General features: G+C 39.8%; 1 protein-coding gene across 1 annotated transcript in view; it reads right to left on the bottom strand.

Moving 5' to 3' along the window:
* Dnah9 (dynein axonemal heavy chain 9) overlaps positions 1–27,150 on the bottom strand; it is a 349,492-nt gene that overhangs the window by 191,620 nt on the left and 130,722 nt on the right. Inside the window, 7 exon segments of the mRNA XM_048365947.1 lie at positions 115–242; positions 5,140–5,350; positions 18,409–18,507; positions 18,509–18,616; positions 18,618–18,698; positions 22,482–22,620; positions 24,922–25,079. Coding sequence (XP_048221904.1) covers positions 115–242; positions 5,140–5,350; positions 18,409–18,507; positions 18,509–18,616; positions 18,618–18,698; positions 22,482–22,620; positions 24,922–25,079 — 924 coding nt within the window.

Here is a 27,150-nt window from a genome sequence, read left to right as displayed (position 1 = left end):
GGGGATTGGTCTGATCTGTCTGTTGAAGACACCAGTGAGAGTGGCATGTTCTAGCTTAGCCATTGTGTGTCATGCTGAGGATGGTGTGGGGACTTCCCTTCCCTTCTCTGATACCTTGTTATCATCCATGACGGTGTTCAATGATTCAATCCACATTGGATCGATGTCACCATCCAGTAAGATCCATTTGGGCCCATCGTGGGAGATATTGGCAAGCTCCCTCATGATAGAAGAAAACAGTCCTAAAAGGAATCATGGGTGACTTATTTTCCTTTTCACCACCAACTTGCATAGCTTTCTCCCACCCACCCACCCCCCAACATGGTTATACCACTCAAAAAGAGCATGCATTCAAGAAGCAGATTAGACTTGACTTTTTATCTTGCTCTATTAAAGAACTTAGGGCCCAACATGCTTCAGAACAACTTTGGAATGCCAGCAAGAACCACAAGAATAAGAAGAGTAATGGGTGCCTGATAGTATCTACTTTTTAAGTGGCAAAGGACCCAGCAAATCTTTTCAGCTATGACTGTAGGATGACAGAGTAATGGTATGATAGAATGACACATTAAGCTTTTGCATACAAAAATTTCATCCTTTGTCATTGCAGGCCTAGAAAATCTTGCCCAGGATAGGGTTTGAGAGAAGACTCAATTGCATCTTATTGTCATCACATTGAAATTCATATATAAATTTGATAAAATTAAATTTTATTTTATTAAACTTTTCTAGCCAATAATATTATATGCCTTTTCATTTATTTATTCAGATACTCCTCTATGTCCATAATAAAATGTTACAGATTTTCAAATATATTTCCTTGGTTAAATACATTTGTATACATTTCATAGTTTTATTGTGGTTGTAAGATCCCCTCCCCACCTTCCTGTATTTCCATTCTTAGCAGGCTATCTCTAGTATAGAGAAAAGCTACTAGAGTTTTCAGTTACATTTAATATATTTTTATTAATTCTAGATTTTACTAGTTTTACTAATTCTATTAATTATTCAGTCATAATTCAAGTTTTTATAGTTGCAGAATGTGGTAAGCAATAAATATTCTCCTTTCTTCCAATTTATACCATATATTTCATTTTTTAATTTTATTGTTTTTCCTAAAATCCCTGGAAACATTACTGACTATGAATTGATAGTAGGCCTCCCAAGTGATTTCTGGTTTGAATGGAAATAGCTTTGATATATTATTATTGATAGTGATTTTGAGTTCATTTTCCTTTTAGCTTGAGGTATAAAGTATTTTTCATAGTTAAGGGTTTCATTCAATTTCTACTTTAGTTAGAACTTTTCAGTAGGAATGACTATTAACTTTTAAGTATGCATTAATTAGATCAAATTACATTCTGCCTTAATTTGTCAGTATTTTTGTAACTATTTTCCAAAAATAATAAATGCATTTTTACACTTCTGAATAGACTTGACTTGGTCAAACTGTTGGATTACATTTACTGATATTTTATTTAGAACTTCTGAATCTATATTAATCAGTAAAGTTGACTTGTGATTTCAGGTTCTACATAAAAGTTGATATTAAGATTATTATGGCTTCACAAAATGATTTTAGAACTATAATTCACATGTATATAAATTCACATATATGAAAGATCTCATTTTTGTTTTTGAACTATCTGTAAATTTGTAAGTTTACTTAAGTTTTCTACTTAATGAGAAAATATTACTATTTTATATATTTTTGTTTTATTAAGGTTAACATTGTTTTTAAAGAATTGCATTGTTGTTATTAAGGTATTGTACAGAAGGGTTATCATTTCATAAGCCAAGTAATGAGTATATTTCTTGTTGTTTTTTTTTTAACAATGTCACGGCTTCCTTTGTTTCCCCCAGTTTCCCCTTCCTATCCATACCAAAATACTCAAGTCATTTTCCACATACTGTATACCAAATAACATGATTGCATTTGTTCACCCTTTCTCCCTCACTTTCTGCAGCCCCTCCTTTATCTCCCTAAAACAAACAAACAAACAAAAAGAAACACTACATCCAACAACAACAGTAACAAACAACAACAAAAAACATGTTTCCATTTCTTGGAGTTTATTTAAATAAATAGTATTTTAAATGTTTAGGAAAGTTATATCTTTGTGTTCCTGTATTCCTTTAGACTGTTTATGAATGCTTAGAGTCCTGTATAGGCTATCATGTTGTTATATTTTAGATCTAGCTTCCATATATGAGAAAAAATATGTACCATTTATGTCTCTAAGCTTGGCTTACCTCACTTAGTATGATTTGCTCTAGATCCATCCATTTCCCTCATTTTATAATTTTTACTAAGGGGTTCATCTATGTCTTCCAGATTGTCAAATACATGCTATCTAAATAGATATTCTCTTCCAATTTAATCTTGAATATGCTGTTATATCATTTTGAATTCCCTAATTATATAATATATATGTACACACACATATATGTAATATATATATACATATATATAGTTAACGTTTCCCCCATTACTCATTCTCACAACAAATACATTTATTGGTCTTTATAAAAACCCAATATTTATATTTGTCTTTCCTATTTTTTTAAATTTCTTCTGGCCAATTTCAGATTTTATCTTCACTAGTTTCTTTCCTCTCATCCCTTTCTTCAGATTTAGCTTGAGTAATAACTTAATATAGAAGCTAATTTCTTTTACTCCCAATTAACTTTTCAGAACACAGTTTAGTGTGTTTCCAGATGTGCTCCACATGTCTTGTATGACCTCTTCTTCTTTTCATTGGTTGCTGAAGGAATTGCAATTTAATTTTAATTTTGGTCTGGAATAGAGATCTTGTTTTGATATGCAAGTAGTGGAATTATTTGGGGCTATTTTCTTGCTTATTTCTAATCTTCTTGCATTGCCACAGAATGTGGTTTATAAATTGATTATTTTGAATTCAATATAGCTTCCTCTGTGACCAAGTTTATTGGCTCATAGAACTTTCCTCAAACAAAACTTATGAGGTTCAAAATTCTATAACTACGTGTTATACTGAGTTTGATTATATATTTCCAAAGTCCTCAGTGTATGTACTTAGGTTTCTGTCTACTGGAGCGATCTAATTTTGAAAAGAATGTTTAATAAGATAACTCACCATATTTTTACTTACTCAAGCTTTCCATTTAATTTCTTAAATGCTATATCCCACTTACTTTGAAATGATCTTGCTCAATGAATACAGATTCTTATTATGTCTTCTTTGTCAATTTTTCCAAATATAAAATGCAAATTTAATAGAACATTAATTAGGATTTCAACAAAGTTTATGATGTTAGATTTAATATAGAAATAAAGTGTTTAAGGCTATCTCAAAATATCGAGAAACAATTTAGCTCATTGGATAGTAAAAATCTGCTAAAAATGATTCTAATTGAAATAGATGATGTTGGTATAAGATCACATAGACAGAAGTGTGGAGCACAATGAAAATCCTAGAATCCTACCTAAGTATGTATGGAATTTAATACGTAATAAGGTAGTGTTTGAAAGCAGAAGGAAAAGATACTTTACTTAATAAATGGTACTGGCACAATCAATTATCCATCTGGAAGGAAATAAAGTTAGATTTTTATCCAAACTCATTCTAAGCCTCAAAATAAATTCCAGATGGATTTAAAAATGTTAATGTAAAAAGAATCCTTATTGACCAAATTTATGATACTATATATGCACCTGAAAATTAAAAAGAATTATAAATGAAATAGGAATCCCAGATGCTGAAAAGACTAGACACACATAATTTCCTTTTTTAAAAAGGTTCTTGGTTAAAATATGCCATAGAAAATATAAAACCCATAAAAGTGTCTATAAAAATGATAGATGTTAGAAATGTATTCTGTGTGTGTTTGTGTGTGTGTGTGTGTGTGTGTGTGTGTGTGTCTATTTGTCTGTCTGTCTGTGTTTTTGAGCTTGAAATAAGGGCTGAGCTCTCTTAGCTGGTGTTCAACCACTTGAGCCACACCTTCAATTTGCATTATATTGATTAATTAGAGATGGAGTCTCAAAGACTTTTCTGTCCCATCTGGTTTCATAATCCTAGGTACTCATAATGCTAACTACTCAGCTACATGGGAGACTTGAAACATTATCTATCTATCTATCTATCTATCTATCTATCTATCTATCTATCTATCAATTGTTCCCTCACATCTGTAATTCTAGCTACATAGGAGGCTGAGATCTGAGGATCATGGAAGCCAGCCCAGGAAGATAGATCTCAAAGATTCTTGCCATCAATTAACCAGAAAAAAGCCAGAAGTGGAGGTGTGGCTCAAGTGATAGAGTTCCAGCTTTGGGAAAAAAAAAAATCCAAGCAAAAGCACAAACATTGAGTTCAGATCCCAATACTGTCACATTTATACACTGAGCCAAAATAACAAAAGGAAACCAAACACAAAAGAGGAAAATATTAAGACCAATAAGATGGAAATGTTGCTAATAATCAGTGAAATAAAAATTAGAGCTACTGCTCACTAACTACCTCATTCTAGTTCTTGAGCAAAGGTCCTAAGTTAAAGGAATCCAGGTGGTTTGACCTTGACATGTTGAGTCAAACACTGAAACTAAGAGGGAATGGATAGTTCTTCATTCCAGAGCACAGACAGAATATGGATTTGGAGTGTGCTGAGATAGTCTGGGAGGGAGCATGCTCCTAGGAACCCTTCTGGGACTCACATGATATCCCCAGCATCAACAGGCCCCTAGCACAGGGGCAGTGTTGGGAAGCATAACTGCTGGGAGAGTGGCCACAAGTGTGAAGTGTCCGGTGTGCCAGGCTGGCCTGCACCATTTCTTTGGGAACAAGACATCAACTTCCCTATCTTGTGCATGACTTAAACCCATATGTGCTACAGAAAAGCAAATTGCAGCTGAGTGCCTGCCGTGCTTTATCCTCTCTAAAGGCACTGTACTAAAGGCAGCTAAAAGAGGACTCAGAGAAGGGAGAAAAATCTGATAAGCTAAGGCTCTGCCTCTAGCCAATAGTGGCTTCTTCCTTTCACCTCATCTCCTTCTGCTGTCTGAAAAGGATCGGTTCAATCTGTCTTTTGACCTCATGCCACTTCTGCCCAAAAGGCATTGGGGGTAACAGAAATTTTCTCCTTGGAGACCCCTCTTACCGTCCTTCCATTCTCGTGTGGCTGGATTGATAATGCCAAAGAGTTCATCATTTGTGACGGCTTTGGGGTTGAGATCTGTCCAGACAGGCCGGCGTCTCATGATTTGATAGGTCTTGTGCAAAGATCTCAGCACCTGTGACTTGCCGGTACCAGCACCACCCACTACAAACACGGAGTGTCGAACTGCCAGCAGCTCCTCCAGCTGCACCACCTGGGAAACAGGAAGAGTCAGCCACTGGTCCCTCACCTGCATGTCACATGATCTGTCAGCCAGGCTTGTGTTGGAATGAGAAGACAACAGCGAAGGGTTCTTTGCCCCAAAACATGATGGGTTCTGAGTCATCACAGCAATATGATTCAAGTATTCATCACACAGTCATGCAATTATTAGTCATTAAGTGTTAGAGTGTGCTAGATGAGAAAAGTTCAGAGCAGATCCCACAATCTTGACAGAAGAAAATCACATAGATAAATTATCCTAATGGGAGATGGTAATTAATGTAAAGGGGGTATTTGTAAAATACCATGAGAACAGAGAGAGAACAATTGAGTTATAAAATGATGGGAACTACGAAGGTTTCCCAGGGAAGGGGGTTTTGGAACCAGGACTTTAGGAAGAAGTGGGAGTTTGCCCAGAAGATGCACAGAAAAGCAACACAAGTAAAGGTTGTCCATGTGGCAGTGTGATGTGGCTGGGTAGTTGTATGAGGTTGGAATCAAGACCAGTCTGAAGTATCCATCAGACCACCATGTAGCCAGCCAGGTATTTAACTTGAGGCCAAAAAGAAAGTCAAGAAGCAAGTCACTCCCATCAGTCTACCCCTGTCAGTAGTCACCAAGCTTTTGGTAGATTTGGTTTTCTGTATCCTTAGACGAGCTTACAAAGCCCTTTTACAGCCTCTACAATTAACTTGAATCTCCAAACATCACCTTCCAAACAGACAATAACTTGCAACTCTTCAGTGATGCTATTTCTCATACCTGTGACTTCAAGTGTACTTTGCCTTCTGTACTTTGCCTTTGAAATTACCATTTCTCTTGCTTTTCCCTGGAAAATTCCTGTATGGGCCTCAGGAAACCTTCCCAAAGCCCACATCCTGGCACTTAATAATAGTGTAATGTTTTATTTCCCATCTCTCTATTCAATGGTCAACTCAGTGAAGTCAGGCAGGGCTCTGAGAGGTGAGGCCTAGTATGAGGTCCTTAGGTCAATTGGCAGCAGGGTCTCAAAAGGGATTAAAGTTATTTCTTGTGGGACTCTAGCCAGTTATATTTAAAAAAAACCCTGATCCTGTCTCTTGAATTCTCTTTGGATTTACATATTGAGCTCTGACTACCTGTTCCAGAACATGCTTGCACCATTGAAAAGATGTCAGCTAGCCAGTGCCAAGGCAAACGAGGAGGGGTCTGTAAAATTGCTCTCTGGTATCCCAGGTGGGGATCACAATCACTTATACTCCCTCCTTCCTCATTTTGTAAAAATTTTCAGCTGGGAAACTTTTCATTCTTTATTCTTTATTTTTTATTTTTTGGCCAGTCCTGGGGCTTGGACTCAGGGCCTGAGCACTGTCCCTGGCTTCCTTTTGCTCAAGGCTAGCACTCTGCCACTTGAGCCACAGCGCCACCTCTGGCCGCTTTCTGTATATGTGGTGCTGGGGAATCGAACCCAGGGCCTCATGTATACGAGGCAGGCTCTCTTGCCACTAGGCCATATCCCCAGCCCCGCATTCTTTATTCTTGATTCTCAAAATTTCATTAGCATTCATCTCTGAATAAGCCATATGATTTCACACTGTTCAATACTGAGTAATTCCAGTTTGGGCATGTGACTTCTAGCTCTTGTAAGTTTCCTTGGTTTCTTTCTAGAATTCCTGTGGGTAACATATTGGGTTTTAGGTCTGAGTGCCACCTGTGGTTTTTTCTCTATGTACCTAATTTATAGTATACCCACATACATGTAGAGGTTTGGGGGTTTTTATTTATTTATTACTTATTTATTGTCAAAGTGATGCACAGAGAGGTTACAGTTTCATACGTTAGGCATTGGATACATTTCTTGTACTGTTTGTTACCTCCTCCCTCATTTCTCCCTCCCCCTCCCTCTTTCCTTCTCCCCCCATGAGTTGTTCAGCTGGTTTACACCAAACAGTTTTGCAAGTATTGCTCTTGTAGTTGTTTGTCATTTTATCGGTGTCTCTCGATTTTGGTATTCCCTTTCACTTTCCTAGTTCTAATACCAGTATATACAATTTCCAATGTACACAGATAAGATACAGTGATAGTGTAGGTACAACCAAAGGAAGGGGATACAAGAGGATAATCAACAATAGAAGCTACAGTTTCACATGGCATGTAGAAAGTAATTACAACAGTGATATAAAAGTCGTTTCCATAACATGGAGTTCATTTCACTTAGCATCATCTTAGGTGTTCATAAGGGTATAGCTATTGGGCCTTGTGATGCTCTTCTATGACTTGCCTAAACCTGTACTAGTTATTCCCAATAAGTGAGACCATAGAGTCCATGTTTCTTTGGGTCTGGCTCACTTCACTTAGTATAATTTTTCCCAAGTCCTTCCATTTCCTTATGAATGGGGCAATGTCATTATTTCTGATAGTGGCATAAAAGTCCATTGTGTATATGTACCACATTTTCCTGATCCATTCGTCTACTAAGGGGCATCTGGGTTGATTCCATATTTTAGCTATGACAAATTGTGCTGTGATGAACATTGTTGTGCTGGTGGCTTTAGTGTGCTCTTATTTGTGGTCTTTGGGTAGATGCCCAAAAGTGGTGCTGCTGGATCATAGAGGAGTTCTATGTTTAGCCTTCTGAGGAATCTCCATACCACTTGCCAGAGTGGCTGAACCAGTTTACATTCCCACCAACAATGAAGTAGGGTTCCCTTTTGGCCACATCCCCTCCAACATTTATTATTGTTAGTTTTCTTGATAAAGGATATTTTTAATGAGGTGAGGTGAAATGTCAATGTTGTTTTGATTTGCATTTCTTTTATGGCCAGTGATGTAGAGCACTTTTTCATATGTCTCTTGGCCATTCTCATTTCCTCATCAGAGAAGTCTCTTTTTAAGTCTTTAGCCCACTTGTTGAGGGAGCTATTGATTCTTTGCAGTTTTGTTTCAGAGAAATGTCATTTTTTTAGTTCTGCATATATTTAGATAGGAGGCCTTTGTCCAATCTGTGGGCTTTCTACTGATCTTGCAAGCCATGTCCTTTGCCCTGCAGAAGCTCTGCAGTTTGATGCAGTCCCATTTGTCCATCCTTTCTTTGATTTGTAGCATTTCTGGGTCTTTGTTAAGCAAGTTCTGTCCTGTGCCAAGGAGCCCAAGTGTCTCTCCTACTCATTCTTTTAGTGTTTTCAGGATATCTGTTTTAATTTCTAGGTCTTTGATCCATTTGGAATTGATTTTGGTGCAGGGTGATATATAAGGATCTAGTTTTAGTTTGCTGTAGGTGTTGAACCAGTTTTGCCAGCACCATGTGTTAAAGAGGCTATCTTTCTTCCATCCTATTGTTTTAGCTCCTTTATCAAAGATTAAGTGGGCATAGTTCTATTGGTTCATTTTTGGGTTTTCAATTCTGTTCCATTGATCTTCAGGCCTGTTCCAGTGCCAATACCAAGCTGTTTTTATTACTATAGCTTTATAATACAGCTTGAAGTTGGGTATTGTAATTCCTCCAGCACTGTTCTTTCTGCATAGGATTGTTTTCGATATCCGGGGTCTTTTATTGTTCCATATGAATTTCTGGATTGCTTTCTCTATTTCATTAAAAAATGGTGTTGGGATATTAAAGGGTATTGCATTGAATTTGTGGATGGCCTTTGGCAATACTGCCATTTTGACTATATTAACCCTCCCAATCCAGGAGCATGGGAGGTTTTTCCATTTCCTTAGTTCTGCCTTTATTTAATTTTTCATGTTTTTAAAGTTCTCATCATAGAAGTCTTTCACTTCTTTGGTTAAGGTTATTCCTAGGTATTTTACGTTTTTTGAGGCTATTGCAAAAGGAGTTGCTTTCCTGATTTCAGTCTCAGTCTTCAGGTCATTAGCATATAGAAGGGCCATTGATTTTTGAGGGTTTATTTTACATCCTGCAATTTTGCCAAAGTTTTGGATCAGCTCTAGTAGCTTGGGAGTACAGTATATGGGGTTCTTTAGGTATAGGATCATGTCATCTGCGAAGAGAGAAAGTTTAACTTCCTTTCCTATTTGGATCCTCTTTATATTTTCTTCTTGCCTAATTGCTCTGGCTAGGAATTCTAGTACTATGTTGAAGAGGAGGGTAGAGAGCAGACATCCCTGTCTTGCTCCTGATTTTAAAGGGAATGGTTTTATCTTTTCACTATTTAGAATTATGTGTGCTGTTGGTTTGCCATAAACTGCCTTGATTATATTCAGGAATGTTCCCTGGAATACCAATTTTTCATCAATGGGTGCTGGATTTTATCAAACACCTTTTCCGCATCCAGCAATATAACCATGTGGTTCTTTTCCGTGCTGTGGTTGATGTGGTGGATTACATTAATTGAATTGTGTATATTGAACCAACTCTGCATACCTGGGATGAATCCAGTTTGATCATGGTGTATGATTTTTTTGATGACCTGTTGAAGTCGATTGGCCAGAATTTTGTTGAGAATTTTTGCATCAGTTGTCATCAGGGAAATTGGTCTATGGTTTTCTTTTCGTGATGAGTCCCTGCCTGGTTTTGGGATGAGGGTTATACTGCCTTCATAGAATGTGTGTGGTAGTGAACTTTCTCTTTTAATTTCATTGAATAATTTGAGAAATATTGGTGTGAGTTCTGTTTTGAAAGCCTTGTAGAATTCTGCTGTGAATCCATCTGGACTTGGGCTTTTCTTGGGTGGGAGATCACTTATTGCTGTTTCAATCTAGGTATGATTCTGTTTAGAAGGTTTAAATCTTCATGGTTGAGTTTGGGGATATCAATTTTTTTCTAGGAAATTGTCCATTTCTTTCAGGTTCTCAAATTTGTTGGCATAAATGTTTGCAAAATAGTCCCTTATTGTGTCCTGAATTTTGGTTGTTTCTGTGGTGATGTTACCTGTTTCATCTTTGATCTTGTTTATTTGGGTGTGCTGCATTCTTTTTTTGGTCAGGTTTGCTAGGCGTCTGTCTATCTTGTTAATTTTTTCATATAACCAACTCTTTGTTTTGTTCATTCGTTCAATGTTTTTGTTGTCTCTAATTCATTTAATTCTGATTTGATTTTAATTACTTGTTTCATCTATTGACTTGGGGTTTGGCTTGTTGTCTTTTGAGGAGATTAAGGTGCTTCGTTTAGTTGTTAAGTTGCTCTTTCTCTAGTTTGTTGGTGTGGTGTAGCACACAGAGCTATAAATTTTCCTCTTAGTACTGCCTTTGCTGTGTCCCAAATGAGCTGGTACTTTGTGTACTCATCTTGGTTGAATTCCATAAACATTTGAATTTCTGTTTTAATTTCTTCAATGACCCACTGATGGTTCAGCAGTGTGTTGTTTAGTCTCCATGTATTGTAGGATTTTCTGCAGTGGCTGTTTGAGTTGAGCTCTAATTTTATTCCATTGTGGTCTGAGAGAATGCAGGGAATGGTTTTGGTACTTCTGAATTTGTACAGATTTTCTTTGTGCCCTAAGATGTGATCTATTTTGGAGAATGTTCCATGTGCTGCTGAAAAGAATGTGTATTCAGTTGTTGCTGGATGGAATATTCTGTAGATGTCTATTAAGTCTAGTTGGTCTATGCAGTTGTTTAGTTCTGTGGTTTCTTTATTCAGTTCTTGGTATGTTGATCTTTCCAGAGGTGATAGTGGAGTGTTAAAGTCCCCAACTATCAATGTGTTTTGGTCTATTAGTGTTTTTTGAGTCAGTAGTGTTTGATGAAGTTGGGTGCTCTTGTATTTGGTGTGTTGATATTTAGGATGGTTATATCCTCCTGTAGGAGAGATCCCTTTATTGGAATGTAGTAACCTTCTTTGTCTCTTCTTACCATTTTTAGTTTGAAGTCAATTTAATCTGATACTAGGATTGCAACGCCAGCCTGCTTATGGGGGCCATTTGCTTGTTAGATTTTATTCCAACTTTTCACTTTTAGAAGATGTTTACTTTTGCTGGATAGATGTGTCTCTTGGAGGCAGCAGAAAGATGGATCTTGATTTTTGATCCAACTTATGAGCCTATGTCGTTTGATTGGAGAATTAAGTCCATTAATGTTGAGAGTTAGGATTGAGAGATGATCATTTTTTCCTTTCATTATAGATATCTTGTTAAAAGCTGTGTCTTCCCATTTCTTGATCTGATGTTTACTATTTAGGTTTCATTTCTCTGTCTGTATTGGGATCTTGATTATTTTCCCTGTATAGGACATCTTTGAGGTTTTTCTGTAAAGCTGGTTTGGTGGAGATATATTGTTTCAGTTTTTCCTTATTGTGGAAGATTTTATTTGACCTTTGGCTATGAATGAGAGTTTAGCTGGGTACAGTATTCTTCGTTGATAGTTATTTTTATTTAGTGTTTGGTATACTTCATTCCAGGCTCTCCTTGCTTTCATGGTCTCTGCTGAGAAGTCTGAGGTAATTCTTATTGGTTTTCCTTTATATGTGATTGTTTTCTTCTCCCTAACAGCTTTAAGGATTCCTTCCTTGGACTCTATTGATCCTGTTTTGATAACAATGTGTCCGTGGGATGTCCTATTCTAGTCTGGTCAGTTTGAGGTTCTAAAAGATTCTTGTATCTGTTAGGTCTATCCTTCTGGATATTTCGGAAGTTCTCGGCTAATATCCTGTTAAATAAGTTGCCTATTCCATCAACTTCTTTCTCTAGGTTTTCCTCGACACCTATTAGCCTTAAATTGAGCTTCCTGGTTGTGTCTTGGAGCTCCTGGAGTGATCTGTTTTGTTGAATGGATTGCTTTTGTATTTTTTTTTGTATTGGTATTGTATTGTCTTTCTCCATATATTCTAGAGAATCTTCAGCTCCTGAGATTCAATCCTCTGCTTCATCTAGTCTGGACTGTAGGCTAGCTACTTGATTTTGAATCTCTTTTCCTTCTGACTGGTCTTTCCTGATGATTTCCATGTTTTTGCTATAATTTTCTCTTAGGTCCTGCATGGACTTCTTTACTTCATTAGTTTGGTTCTGAGTGCTGTCTCTCAAATCTTTTAGCTGGGTAGTTATCTTTACATTTGAATCTTGAAGTTCATTTATCTTTCTATTTGTGGAGGCCATGAAATTCTCTATTAATTTCGGTTTGCCTCCTCACGCTCTAGAATAGTTGACTGAAGAGATTCAAACTTTTCATTTAACATTTTTATCAGTAGACTTTGTAGAGCATTTTCAGGGTACTCTTCTATGTCTTTGATTGACTGCTCTGCTTGTTTTGAGTGGGAGATGAGACTCCATTGTTTGTCATTTTTCTTTTGCTTCTTCTGCCCATTTGGATTGGGAATGCCAATCTACAAGCACCTGTGAGCACGATTTAAGACCTAAAGCAGACCTTACCAAGCACTGTTGTGTAAATCTTAGAAGTTCACAATCATATATAGATACTTTGTATACCTTGTATATAAAATTACATTTGGTGTTCCTAAAGAATATAATTTCAATATAACAACCAATCCTGATCCCTGTATTCAGTAGTTACTTATTTACTGTTACAACCATATGAGCAATTTTTGTTCTTATATTAAGTTCATTTTGGATTGGCTTGATTTCTCTATGAACCCCTTTGATTCACTCGGATTGAACAGGGATACCCTCTATCCAATAACCAGGGTTCAGTGGAGTCTGGAGGTCCTGTAAGTAAATCAGGAGGGTAAGTTAGAGGTAGTGAAGAGAATAGAGTAAAATGTATGGTGAGGGATGATTATTTTTATTTAGTTTCAGTGACGTGGAAATGTGGAGAAGAGTAGAATCAGTAGAAAGAACAAGGTTAAAATGATAGACAATGGGGCTGGGGATATAGCCTAGTGGCAAGAGTGCCTGCCTCGGATACACGAGGCCCTAGGTTCGATTCCCCAGCACCACATATACAGAAAACGGCCAGAAGCGGCGCTGTGGCTCAAGTGGCAGAGTGCTAGCCTTGAGCGGGAAGAAGCCAGGGACAGTGCTCAGGCCCTGAGTCCAAGGCCCAGGACTGGCCAAAAAAAAAAAAAAAAAAAAAATGATAGACAATGGAGAGTCAGCAGAAATGAGTGACGGTGTTAGTCATAGGAAAGTAACTTTAAAGAAAGGGAATGTGAAGAGAGAAACAAAGAAAAAATACTGGAAGACAAATAGACAAAACACAAAAAAATTATCAAAAACACCCAGAAAAACAAAAAAATAATAAAACTAACGAATAAAAATGGAAAACAAAAAACAAACGATGTCTCAGAAATGAAAAATAAAAAAGTTTAAAAAATGTTTTAAAAAATGGAGTCTTCCTTGTTTGGGTGGGCTTTCTCCAGTCTGGTTTCCTTGCGATGGTCTGCAGTCTATTTTCCTGCTGCTTGTATGGTTTAACTTGCTTTTAGTTTGCAGGGGGTGGATCTGCTTTGACCCTCCTCCCCCATTAGTGAAATCTTGGGGCTCTGTGGTTTGCACAGCTTACAGGTAGGACTTGAGTGTCCTCAATAGATGGGGGATGTGAACAGTTTTGGGAACTGTGGCTCCTCCCACCTACTGTGGGACCACTGCCTTTAATGCCTGGCTCTGAATAAGCTGTGGACTCAGCAGGGCAGGGTGCCTCTGGCCTGGTTTACCTAGTTGAGTGTTGCTTGCCTAGGGGAGGTCCCTCCCTCCTGGGCTTGCAGTCTCCTGGGTGGAGCTGGCTATAGAATTCAGCTCTGTTTCCAGCTGGGAATTGGGCTTCTTCTGTGATGGGGCCATTTATCTGTCTCGGGAACTGTTTATTCTCCCATCTGGTTGTTGCTTGCCGCCGGTAGCTGCTCGCTGATTTCGGTTTTAATTTAGAAATTCTGGCAGGCAGGGCATGGCACCTCTGGCTGAGTTCACCTGAGTCTGTGAGCCGCGGCCAGGGATGTGACTCCCACCTGGGCAGGGGGCGTTCTCCTAGGCGTAGTTGGCTCTCACTGGTCAGTCCCTCTTTCCCTTTTCAAAGATGGCCCCTTTGTCCTCGCTTTACCCAGGCCTGCTTTAGTTCCAATCTGGTCTGACCCTATGCCAGTGTCAAAGATGGCACTTTGCTCTGGCAGTGGGGCAAGGGCTAGCTTCCAGAAGCTGCTCTGTGGGCACGAGTGAGAATGTCTTTGTGGGGTACTTATGCTTTCTTTGCAATTTCAGCCCATCTATGTTCAGCCTGAGATCCAGGTCTGTCTGCCACCATCTGGAGGATTTCTTCCTGGCCACCTCTGTGTGCTTTAGGTGTGCAGAATGTTGGGCACTGTGCTGGCGCCAGCACTGGCGTGGTGGTGGGACACCACCCAGAGCTCAAATATGTGCTTTCAGGCCAGCAAAGTCGATTTTTCCTTCCTGGCCAGAATCCCTGTACTGTTATAACTTACTTGGGATGTCTTTCTAGGAGTAAAAGTTTCTCTGGAGTGGTAAAACTGGAATGTTGGAGGGAGCTTAGCTAGGGTTCTGCTGCTCCTCCACCGTCTTCCTGGAAGTCCTACACATAGAGTTTTATGTGCAGAGATTTCCTTGACCTTGTCCTCGTGTTGAATTTTGTGTATCATCAATGTTATACTTCAAAGAGTTCTTACAACTCTGAAAGAGGTCTTTTTTTATTATGAAATCTTATCTTGCTTTTGGATGTTGTTTTATTATCTCCAAGGATAGTAATTAAAACATTTTCAATGTTTCCTTTCATATTCTCACTGGATGCATGGTGTGGATGTATGTATCTGTGAGTTTGTGTGCATGTGTATATATGTGTGTGTACCTACTTTTCTTTTGTTGTTGGTTTTCTCCAATATTGAATATGTCTCAAATATAAACAATGAACAATGTCCTTTATCCTAGGAGGCTGTCTTGGTGTGGCTGGCTATGTAGGTAGTACTGAGTCAAAGCACTGTGGACAGTCAGACCATGCCCTTGATCTTTGCCTTTCACTTGTGGTGCATGAAGGGTGTTGGCCTTCTTTTGAGGGACTGCAAAGAGAATGAAAGTGCCTTGATAGCCATTTTTTTCCAAAAATATTATTAAATTCTCTTCTAAATTTTCTTTTCCTTTTGGCCTCAAGTGAAATGCTTGTTACAGATCATCTGCATTACTTGGGCATTGGGAACTGGATGGAGATCTTGGGAGAAGAGTATGAGGACCAAATAGCCAAAATTACAGGGTAAACTGACTTAATGATGCCCCCTCTGGCTGTTTTCAGTCCTCTTTCTTACCACTGTCTTGCTTAACTACCAATTCTGTGCGCAGAGCTTCTCTAGGGTTCTGCCTGGTGGAAAGGATGCCTCCAGGTCCCTCTTCCCCTGCAGCTCTTTCTGCAATCCTCTCTACTCTTCTGGGTCTGTCAGTTCATTTCTTTTTGGTTCTTTTCCTTTCTTTTCAAAACTTACTATCATGTTTCTGCTCCTCCATTATTCTGTGAGTTTATTCCTTTTTCTTAAAAACTATATTTATATGTTAGCACTTTTAAGGGATTTCAGGATGCCATGAGAGACCACATTTTTCAGCAGTTCAAGTGGATGATGTAAATGTAAAGTATGAAGAGACTTTGTCCTTGTCATCTACTCCAAGAACTCTTTACAAATAGCCTGTGTTTAGTCCTAGGAACTAGTAATATATATGAACAAGAAGAAGAAAAGAAGGAAGAAGAATATTGTTCAACTGACAAATAAGTAGAAAGAAACACAACGATTCTGAGTAGGGAAAAAAAGAAAAAACAGAACACAAAAGAATGAGGGCCAAATGCCCTGACAAGATACTGAAAGTCTGAGTAGGCATGGCTTGCCCTAAGACATACCACCTTCAATATTAGAATCTTATGAAACTCCTCAGATGTAACTCACCTTGGGTGAAGGTACCTAAGGATTAGACCTTTAAGGGAATACCCTCGGCCTGGCATTTGGGGCCCCATATCGTCTATATCATGGCCTCATGTCATCTTGAGTCTTATTGCCACACCCTTCTTCCCCTACCCTGGTTTCTATTACCTTAGCATCTTTTCCTTTAACAGCATTGGACTTTCTACTGCTGTGTATATAGTCTTTAATGCTTCTCATGTGTAGCCCTTTGCTGACCCTATTCTCTCTACCTATTCCTCTTGGCTTCTAGTATTTCTAGAGGAAAGGGAGGTAGAGATTGAGAGAAACCCAGATCCAGGCCATCACACACAAACTGATAGCCAAAACCCCATCTCAACCAATAAGCTAGATTGGTGCTTTTAATTTGTGACTCCAGCCATAAAGGAGGCATAGATGGGTAGGAGAATCTCAGTGTGAGGTTGACCCAGGCAAAAAAAGCAGTGCTAATCTGAAAAATAGCCTTAAGTACAAAAAGGCCTAACATTGAATAGACAAGCACAAGGCCCTGACTTCAGGCCCTGGCAAGCCAAAAAAAAAAAATCCTATCCCTTGAACTTAAGAGAAGGGAAATGGACCAAACTGCAGGAGCAATCACAAACTCTAAACTAGTTAATAGTTTGCTGTTATTGGTAAAGAGAATTTCATGAATGAAAGCAGATATCTGCTTGCAATAGGGAAAGAGAAAGCCTTTTTTGTTCTTAATTCGATTTATATGCAATCAGGTCTCTACCAAAGAAAGTATAGTGAATGAAGGAGACGATACCTGCCCCGTGGCCTGAAGTCCTGCAAGGTAGCAATTCCCTCCAAGGAAAGGCCTCCCTGGAAAGCTTCAGTTTTCTCCTAAAATAGTTCACCTGCAATGTGTGTCAGGTACTATTGGAACACCAAATGGGAACAAAATGTAAACCCACTTGTGAACACCAAAGCAATGCTTATGCATCCTTAAGCATCTTATTGAACAGAAAGTATGAAGAAAAAGTCTACCCTGCCTCTGAACTTTAGGACCATTGACTCATCTTCCTTCTATGGCACTTGACTCCTCCTGCTCCAAGCAATGCTCTTTCCCTACAGGCATTTCTACATGTATCCTGAAAATATCACCTATAAAATTGTGCTGAAAAATAACTGATTTATGGAAAAACAGTACTGGAGTAGGCCATTGAAACTGTAGAGAACTTTAAATCCAAAGCCATGAAAACTCCACAGTGAATTCCAACTCTAACGAAAATGTAGTTCCATTAACTGTCAGAGCATTTCCACCTGCCAGATGATCACTCTGACTTATTGCAGCCCTAAGCTTGGCTCCTGAGCCTTCTTGTTCCAGAGGTACATCACTGAGGACATTTGATTCTGATAGAGATGATTCTAATCATAATGGTGGATCCAATCCAGAAAGAGCCTTCTTCCTTAATCCATTGTTTTAACCTCGGAAAGTGACATCTTAGGCTCTTCATTTGTGCTTTTTAAGGAAAGAAAGGTAGAATTATCAGGTTGATAGGGATAAAAAGTAGTGGAATGTGTACGTGGGCCCATGATGGTATTTCTTGTTTCCCATAGTGCCTCAGGCTTCTCCTGCTCAACCACTTCTTCCCATAATGCCCTGGGTGTCTGCTGAACCAATGGAAACAGCTAGAGTGATGCATGGCATGAACAATCAGTGCAAAGCCCAGGGGAGGGGACTGGAGAGGAGCCTTGTACTAAGGAAAAAAAAAAATGCCGCCTGAGAGAATTCCTTTGGACTCCTTTTTGGAGTTCCTCTCTTTGGAGTATCGTTATTTTCCATTTACAGATTTTTTTTCCCTTTGAAGTAAATTTTCTTTATCTGCTTTAAACAATGTCCTTCTTTTTAACCTGCTAAGTGAATAAGTTGGGACCCTCCTCCACACCCCTCCTCCTTCTTTTTTTCTTCCCTCATACTGAAACTTGAATTTGGCGTTTGTGTTCTTGCCCAGCCTTTTTTGATCACAGCTGGTTGCCTCTCCACTTGAGCCATGGCTTCCTGTTGCAGCTTTTTGTTGGATACTTGGAGATAAGAGTCTCTTGGATTTGTCTGTTCTGGCTGGCTTTGAACCGGGATTCTCAGATCTCAGCTTCCTTGAGCAGCTAGATTATAGGTATGAGCCATTGGTCCAGCAGAAATTTAATTAGCTCTAACTGGATATGTATCTGTATAGCTAAAGAAAACCATTTTGGACTAAGGATGAAAAATAACCCATAGTCCAAGAAAGAATCATTACAGACGTAGAATAGGAAGAGAAAGGCTCACATACCTTTAGCACAAAGTTGTCTTCAGCCTGGAGCTTCAGGTCCACTACTGCCTTCCGAACCAAAGCCTCAAAGTTCAGGTCTCTTCTCCGGGGGACATCCAGTGGAAGGAAAGAGATCTCCAATCAGGCCTATAAACACTGGCATGTCATCAGTCGCAATCTTGGGGATGTTGAAGTCACGCAAGGAGCGCATCAGGACCTGGTCCTCAGGGCCGGTCAGGGTCTCCTCGCTTCAGGGATCCTGCCACCACGAGAACAGACTTGATGGCCCTCAGGCCCCAATCATAGTGATCCTGTGGGAAGGTAGCACAAGCTAGACCAAAGTTGCTGGGTGCTCAGGCTATACAACTACAGAAAAATATGTTCCACAAGTCACTTCCAGGCAAGAGGAAAGAGAGGGTTAATGACAGAAAATTCTGATGAAAGAAGTTTAGTTCCTGATCTGGCATTACTTATTTTCCAGCTGTGATGACACCAGAGAAGATTTTACATACAAGGGGTTGGGGACCAGGGGACTGAGCATTCAAACCTGACTACTTTCTATGCATTCAGAGGTTGGGAAGGGAAGTGTTAGCTCTCAGAGAAGGTATAAGCTGACATTACATGTTCCAACCTCAGAAATCTTCAAACTCTCACAGAAAAGGAGCTTAAAATTCATAGTTTCTGAATCTAGGGGTGTAACTCAATGATACGGTGCTTGCCTACCATGTGCAAAGCCTTGAGTTTGATCCCCAGTACTGAAAGTTCAAATAGTAAATAATAGTTGCTCATTGTCCACCAGTGCCCGTAGTCAGTTCTGGAGATGAATGGATGATAAAATTGACACCAGCCTTGTGCTGAGGGGAAGTGGCAAGAGTGCAGTTCAGAGCATGGCATCTGCATTCAGACTGACCAGGTTCAAGTACCCGATCTACCATTTGCTTTGTATCAGATCACTGTTTAATTTGGGTGGCACTAAATGTTACAAAAAGAAAAATTCCTTGGGCAATGAAGACAAAAGACACAGTAGTTTTAACCTGGGGGTGAGAAAAAGGAAATATGGCGGAAATAGGATTCTCTCCCTCTTGAATTGATTTTACAGGGCTGAGAGAGCACATAGCAGAAAGGGTGATCTGAGCCAGATGGCCCCACAGAAAAAGTTAAACTTACTGGCCCTGCAATGAAGAAATTCTCTATCCAATGAATAAGGTTTGTAAGTGTTTGGTCATATATTAAGATGCTATTTCCTACTTTCATGTGTGGGAGGGCGGGCCCTGCTGCCTGAAAGGAAGCAACATCTAAGGCCTAGTAGAGATGCTATGCCCAAAGCTCTTTTCCTGCCACCTCACCCCTTCTCCCCCATACACTTCAGGTTTCCTGAGGTAGGGACTGTTTTCCCCAGGGAGTTTCATTAGCCATTGAAATTTTTCCTATCCTGATGTCTATGAGATGTTGTTAAGAATTCTAAGTCATGCCTATAATCCTAGCTACTCAGGAGGCTGAAATCTGAGGATCACAGTTAGAAGCCAGCTGGAGCAGAAAAGTCCCTGGGAGACTCTTATCTCCAATTAACCACTCAAAAACCAGAAGTGGTGCTGTGGCTCAAGCCATAGAGTACAAACCTTGAGTACAGACAGGCTCAAGGACAGCACTCAGGCTCTGAGTTCAAGCCCCACATGACAAAAATGAAAAAAGAATTCGACTTAAGAGCCAGGGTCCAGTGACTCACACCTGTAATCCTAACCATTTTGGAATCTGATATCTGAAGATTGTGGTTCAAAGCCAGCCCAGGTAGTAAAATCTGTTGAGACTCTTATCTCCAAAAAACTACTTTAAAAAAAAGCTGGAAGTGGAGCTGTGGCTGAAGTGGTACAGTAAAGAAGCTAACTGTAAAGAAGTTCAGGGATAGCACCCAGGCTCTGAGTTCAAGTTCCAGAACTAGCGAAAGAAAGAAAGAAAGAAAAGCCCACAGACTGGGAGAAGATCTTTACCAGCCATTCAACGAACAAAGGCCTCATATCTAAAATATATGCAGACGGGCTGGAGATATGGCCTAGTGGCAAGAGTGCCTGCCTCGGATACACGAGGCCCTAGGTTCGATTCCCCAGCACCACATATACAGAAAACGGCCAGAAGCGGCGCTGTGGCTCAAGTGGCAGAGTGCTAGCCTTGAGCGGGAAGAAGCCAGGGACAGTGCTCAGGCCCTGAGTCCAAGGCCCAGGACTGGCAAAAAAATAAAATAAAATAAAATATATGCAGAACTAAAAAAATTACCTTCCTCCAAAACAAAACCACAAAGAACCAATAGCTCCCTCAACAAGTGGGCTAAAGATTTACAAAGAGACTTCTCTGATGAGGAAATGAGAATGGCCAAGAGACTTATGAAAAAGTGCTCTACATCACTGGCCATAAAAGAAATGCAAATCAAAACAACATTGAGATTCCATCTCACCCCAGTAAGAATGTCCTATATCAAGAAAACTAACAATAACAACTGTTGGAGGGGATGTGGCCAAAAGGGAACCCTACTTCATTGTTGGTGGGAATGTAAACTGGTCAGCCACTCTGGCAAGCAGTATGGAGATTCCTCAGAAGACTAAATATAGAACTCCCCTATGACCCAGAAGCCCCACTTTTGGGTATCTATCCAAAAGACCACAAACAAAATCATAGTAAAGCCACCAGCACAACAATGTTCATCGCAGCACAATTTGTCATAGCTAGACTCTGGAACCAACCCAGATGCCCCTCAGTAGACGAATGGATCAGGAAAATGTGGTACATATACACAATGGAATTTTATGCCTCTATCAGAAAGAATGACATTGTCCCATTTGTAAGGAAATGGAAGGACTTAGAAAAAATTATACTAAGTGAAGTGAGCCAGACCCAAAGAAACATGGACTCTATGGTCTCCCTTATTGGGAATAATTAGTACAGGTTTAGTCAGTCATAGCAGAGGATCACAAGAGCCCAATAGCTATACCCTTATGCTAATGCTAATACCTAATGCTAATACCTAATGCTAAGTGAAATGAACTCCATGTTATGGAAACGATTGTTATATCACAGTTGTAACTACTTTCAATGTCCTATGTGTATCGGTAGCTTCTATTATTGATGATGTTCTTGTATCACCTTCCTGTGGTTGTACCTACACTATCTCTGTAATCTTATCTGAGTATATTTGAAACCGTGTATACTGGTATTAGAACTAGGAAATTGAAAGGGAATACCAAAATCGAGAGATACAGGGTAAAAAAAGACAAACAACGACAAAAGCAATACTTGCAAAATGGTTCGGTGTATGTGAACTGAACACCCCATGGGGGGAAAGGGAAAGGGGGAGGTGGGAGGGGGGTATGAGGGACAAGGTAACAAACAGTACAAGAAATGTATCCAATGCCTAACGTATGAAACTGTAACCTCTCTGTACATCAGTTTGATAATAAAAATTTGAAAAAAAAGAAAGAAAGAAAGAGAGAGAGAGAGAGGAAGGAAGGAAGGAAGGAAGAAAGGAAGGAAGGAAGGAAGGAAGGAAGAAAGGAAGGAAGGAAGGAAGGAAAGAAGGAAGGGAGAGAAAGAGAAAAAGGGAGGGAAGGAAGGAAGGAAAGAAGGCAGGAAGGAAAGAATTCTATTTAGAAATGGAGTTCTGTAGAATTTTGAAAATGCTGAGCTAAAAACATGAACAACAAGCTTTCATCTCCCACTATTTAAAAGCTTTAAATATGTTTATAGGTATAATATGTTTTTCCTTCTTGTCTGTACTGGGGCTTGAACTCAGGGCCTGAGAGCTGTCTCTGAGCTTTTTTGCTCAAGTCTAGCACTGCAACTTTGAGTAACAGTGCCACTTCTGGTTTTTGGTGATTAATTGGAGTTAAGAGTCTCACAGACTTTCCTGCCTGGGCTGGCTTTGAACTGTGATCCTCAGATCTCAACCTCCCAAGTAGCTAGGATTACAAACATGAGCCATCCATGCCTGGCAGAACAGTGACTCTTTACAAAAAGAAAACACTCTAATCTATTGGTCCCAGAAACCTTTCAAGGTTGAGGCAGATGGCATGGTGCTGGGCCATCAGCCTTCATAGAGGTCCTACCTGTTTGGAGAGAAGTTCTTTGCACAATTGGTAAAGTGTGATGAACTTTCTGGCTAATAGCCGGGCTTCAATGAAACCTTCTGCCACCAACATGATCTCACAGATCAGTTCAAAGTCCGGAACAACCATTGCACAAGGCCTGGGTACAGGGAGACATAGACCAAGACAGAAACCCAACCTCAGAGTTGAAGTAGAGTCTGTGGAACAAGAAGTGCTGGCTGAGATAACACAAAGAGTATCTGTGAGTGTAAAATTCATGTGAGTCCCTCATTTTGTTCTAGACCTTCAAGGTCAAGATGAGTTAAAAAAGGTAAATGAAGTGTACTCTTACCCAAGTGGGTAGATAATGTTAGCAGATAGGGGCAGAGTGGGTACTACACTTCTGCTTTTGAAACTTGAGCCCAATGTGCTTCACCTATGGCAGGAATTAGTATAACGAGTTGTCTAGAACAGATTAGAGGCTGAGACTGAATGACTCTGGTGGGTACAAGAAGCAGTCTCTCTGTCTTCATTCTGGACACGTGTATCCCCCAAACACCAGACACCAGGTTATTTGAATACAAATGGAAATCACTATTAACCTCACCCTAATTAATAAAATGTCATATATGTGAGGGAGGATTTTGTCTAAGAATTAAGTACAATTTCTGCCCCCCTCTGACACTAGTAATATTTGATTTTAAAATAACTCTTCTTATTTTGTCAGTGCTACTGTGATAATTTTGGGAGGCGAGGACTCAAGAGCTTGAATCCTCAGAAATGGATGAGTGCCTTTATAAAGGAAGGCCTGAGAGAGAGTCTCTTGCTGGCTTTTTGCCCTAGCATAGTGCAACACAAGGCTGGTCCTCTGCAACCTGGAAGTGGGTTCTCACCAGAAGCCGTTCAGGCTGAAACCCTGAGCCCAAACTCTTAGCCTACAGAACTGTAAGACATGAATACCTGCAGTCTAAGACACTCAGGCTATGGCAGTCCATTATTGAAACCTGAATGGATGCAACAGTTCTTCAAATTTAACGAAGAAACAAGGAACAATTTATATCCAGGAGAGAATCTGCCAGTGCTATTGTCTGTTACACAGGACTTACTTAACAAATTGTTGGTGTAAACAGACAGCAAACAATGCAGTGTTCTGTTGCCCAGTTTAGATAGCTGGTTAGTGCTCCAGCATGTCATGGTTGAGGTAGGCTAGGCATGATCACTCTTATGACCAGGTGATTTGCATGGCAACAGCAGTTAGCGGTTTAGCCAGGCTCAAGCCTGTAACCCTAGTTACCTTGGGAGGTAGGGATCATGTGATTGTGGTTCAAGACTTCTCTGGGCCATACAAGGTTTGAGAGATTCCATTTCAACAATGGCTTGGAACTTTGGCATGCACCTGTCATTCCATCTATGGGGCAAACACCGTGACTGAGGGATGTGGTATGCCCATCATCCCCAGTTGAGTTGGGGAAGAACAAAGGGTTAAAGCCTCAGGGCATGCTCAGTGAGCTCCAAGGGTTCCAAAGTCCACAAAAGGGCTGATACCATCTCCTCAGACACAGAGCACCATTCTCTTAGTCTTTTAGTCTACAAAGCACACCAATAGCTTTGCTATAGCTTCTCATTATCTGCCTCTCCCAGGTGAAAATTCAGGAAGCAGAAAAGCAGAAGGTAGGAAGCATCCTTTGTTTTTCTTTTTGTTGAGCCAACACTACTTTTCTGAACAAGCAATGCAGACTCTAACTCCTGCTAGGAAACACATTTGCATTTTCTTATCAAAATCAAGAAGATTTAAAATCATAGCAAAGTGCATGGGTGGCAAGGGTGAAATAAAAGTGGTATGCCTATGCATGCTATGACTAGGAATGTCATTTGGTACTATGCTTTTTGGAAAGTAATTTGGCAATGCATATCAAAAGCCTTAAAAATGTTCATACTCATTAACACAGTAATTCCATATCTGGGAAGCTAGCCAAACAAAATGATCATACATACAAAAAATGGATTTATATAGGTATACAAAAATGTACATTACAGTATTATGTGTGAACTAATTTTAAATACTAGAAACAGTCTTAGTAACCATCCATGAATGACTGGTTAATTACATTGTGAATCATGTGCTTGATAGAAAAATATGTAGTCATAACATGAAATTTATTAAGGATATCTAATAGAAAAAAACTATGATAGCCTATGAAATGAAAAAATATAACAGTATATAAACCAGAAATTTAGATTACAGATGCCTAAAATTAAAATATACCTATAAACAATCAAATATAATTAAGCAAAAGAAATCATTGTAGTGGGGATGGCTTTACAGGTAGCTTATTTAAAAAATCTACTTTCCTAAATGTTTCATATTTTATGTGCTGTATACATCATCTATTTCCACTGGAAAAAATAAATATTTTTTTCTGTGAGGCCCTTGTTAGGGGCAGAGCTGACAAACACTCACCGGAAGAGAGCCTTAAGGTTCTCAGGCAGTTCTGTGCGGCCAGCATAGCCAGGGTTCATGGTAATGAAGATGCCCACGGAAGGATTCAGGCAAATCTCCTCCCCAAGGAAGTTGAACCACTCCTTCTTATCTCTAATGGCATCTTGGATGCTTTTTACCTAGAGAAATGATCACAGAACATGTTTCCTTTACACTTTATTGGTGGGTGGTAACTACAGCTGGAAATGCATAGTCACCTGCAACTTAGACAATCGTCCTGTGGTCCATTTACTGATGGACAGGCACCATGACCAAACCGTGAATCCTTGGTGATAGGCACTAGGAATATGTCTGGTTCCCCCATTCCATATTTATGACACTGGCTACAAGGATGGAAGTGAGTTTCAGATAAGTGTTTTAACTTTGAACTTTGGTTCTATCTGTAGGAATGGATATTAATGCTGACCACATGCAGGCATTGATCTGAGAAATTGTTTTCTTTTAGATATTGGAGATGAAACCCAAGACTTTGCACAGGCCAGGCAAAGGGTCTGCCACCAAGCTCCAGCCCTGAGTTGTTGTTGCTGTTGTTGTTCTCTTCCTTCCTTCCTTCCTTCCTTCCTTCCTTCCTTCCTTCCTTCCTTCCTTCCTTCCCTTTCTTTCCTTCTTTTACTTCCTTCCTTCTCCTTCTCCTCCTACTCCTGTTTCCCCTCCTTCCTTTGTCTTCTTTCTTCTTCTTTTACAAAATTTGAATGCTAAGGCTTTAGCTTGGGGCCTGGGAACTGTCTCTTAGCTGTTTTTGCTCACTTAATCCATAGCTTCACTTGTGGCTTTTTGTGGGTTAATTGGAAATATGAACATCTCATATTTTCCTCTGGGTAGGCTTTGAACTGCAATCCTCAGATCTCATTTTCCTGAGTAGCCAGAATTATAGGCATGAGCCAATGGCACACAGCTTTTGAATACATTTTAATATGTTAAATCATTTGAGCATCATCACCATTGTTAGAGGGACACTTGAATCTCTTTATCCCTGATTCTCTGTGGTAGAACAGAAACCTGAACAGGTGAAGTGGTTTAGCCACAGTGGTGGAACAAATCATTGGAGCATCAGGAGTTGATGCAGGCCAATGGATTCTGGTGTCTGTGTTCTTGGCCTCTGCAAGGTGATGGGGACACTGACCTCTCTTCCCTCTCCCTGGACCTTCAGGCTGCTTGTAAGGATTAATTGAAGTACATAAAGAGCTAGGTATATAGGAAATACTTAGAAATTTCAACACTCGAGGAAATTGCTAATGTGACCCCTATCACTGCAAGCCATAGTCCTTGTTTGAATCCTCTTAGCCTAGCTGGCAACTTGAATTCTTAGTTTGAATCATAATGGTCTCTCCTCAAGAACACAAGCACAGGGCAAGGAGTAACCAGAGCCATATGGTAAAGGCAAGCTGGGACCAGGCCCTGACAGGCTATACATGCTTTTCTAAAGAAACTCCATCTTGTCTTAAATGCCAGCTGGACCCAAAGGAAATTTATGTTGAAGTTTGACCTGGCTAGAACCATCTTCCATATCACTCTGCTGGTGGTGAGAAGAGAGGCAGAAGCAAAACCCAGTCATTTATGTTTTCACAGCTTGTGCTTCCAACACTCATGTAAAAAGCCACCAGACCCACCAGGAGAAAAGCAAAAGGCACACATGGACTCAGCTGCAGGTTAGCTCTGTGAATTTCCAGCCTCTCAGAGTTCTTGGAAGCACAACCTGGAAGCTAGGACTTGAACAGGTTTTAAAATAAGTCTCTAGGCATATCTGTGAAGCATGGATACTAGAATAATAGCCGAGGGAAACTTAGTTCTGTGGAAATGGAGCTGCAGAGAGAGAGAGAGAGAGAGAGAGAGAGAGAGAGAGAGAGAGAGAGAGAATAGCGGAGAAGGACAGCATTTTCCAGGATACATGGCAGTTCTACAATTAGAATTCAGCTCCTATCCTAAAGCAAAGCTCTAATGACTGAATGCATTTGTGCTTAGAGCAATTAGTGGGAGACTGAAACTTCTTTTTGTACATGCAGAATAGCAATGCTATATCCTAGCAGAAGTAATCTCAGCTTGCCAATGACTGCATGAACGCTCTTGCTTTGTGTGAGGCTTACAGTACAGCCCAGCCCTGTTGTGCTCTAGAGGCCCTGGCTGCCCTCCCCACTCTGAAGTTATAAGGCTGAGGAAGGCTCCGTTCCTAGCACCCATAAAATACAATGA

The sequence above is a fragment of the Perognathus longimembris genome, chromosome 17 (genome assembly GCF_023159225.1).
Source record: "Perognathus longimembris pacificus isolate PPM17 chromosome 17, ASM2315922v1, whole genome shotgun sequence".
NCBI classification, from domain to species: Eukaryota; Metazoa; Chordata; class Mammalia; order Rodentia; family Heteromyidae; genus Perognathus; species Perognathus longimembris.
The sequence above is the reverse complement of the archived record's forward strand: the minus strand, read 5'-3'. Positions and strand labels throughout refer to the sequence as shown.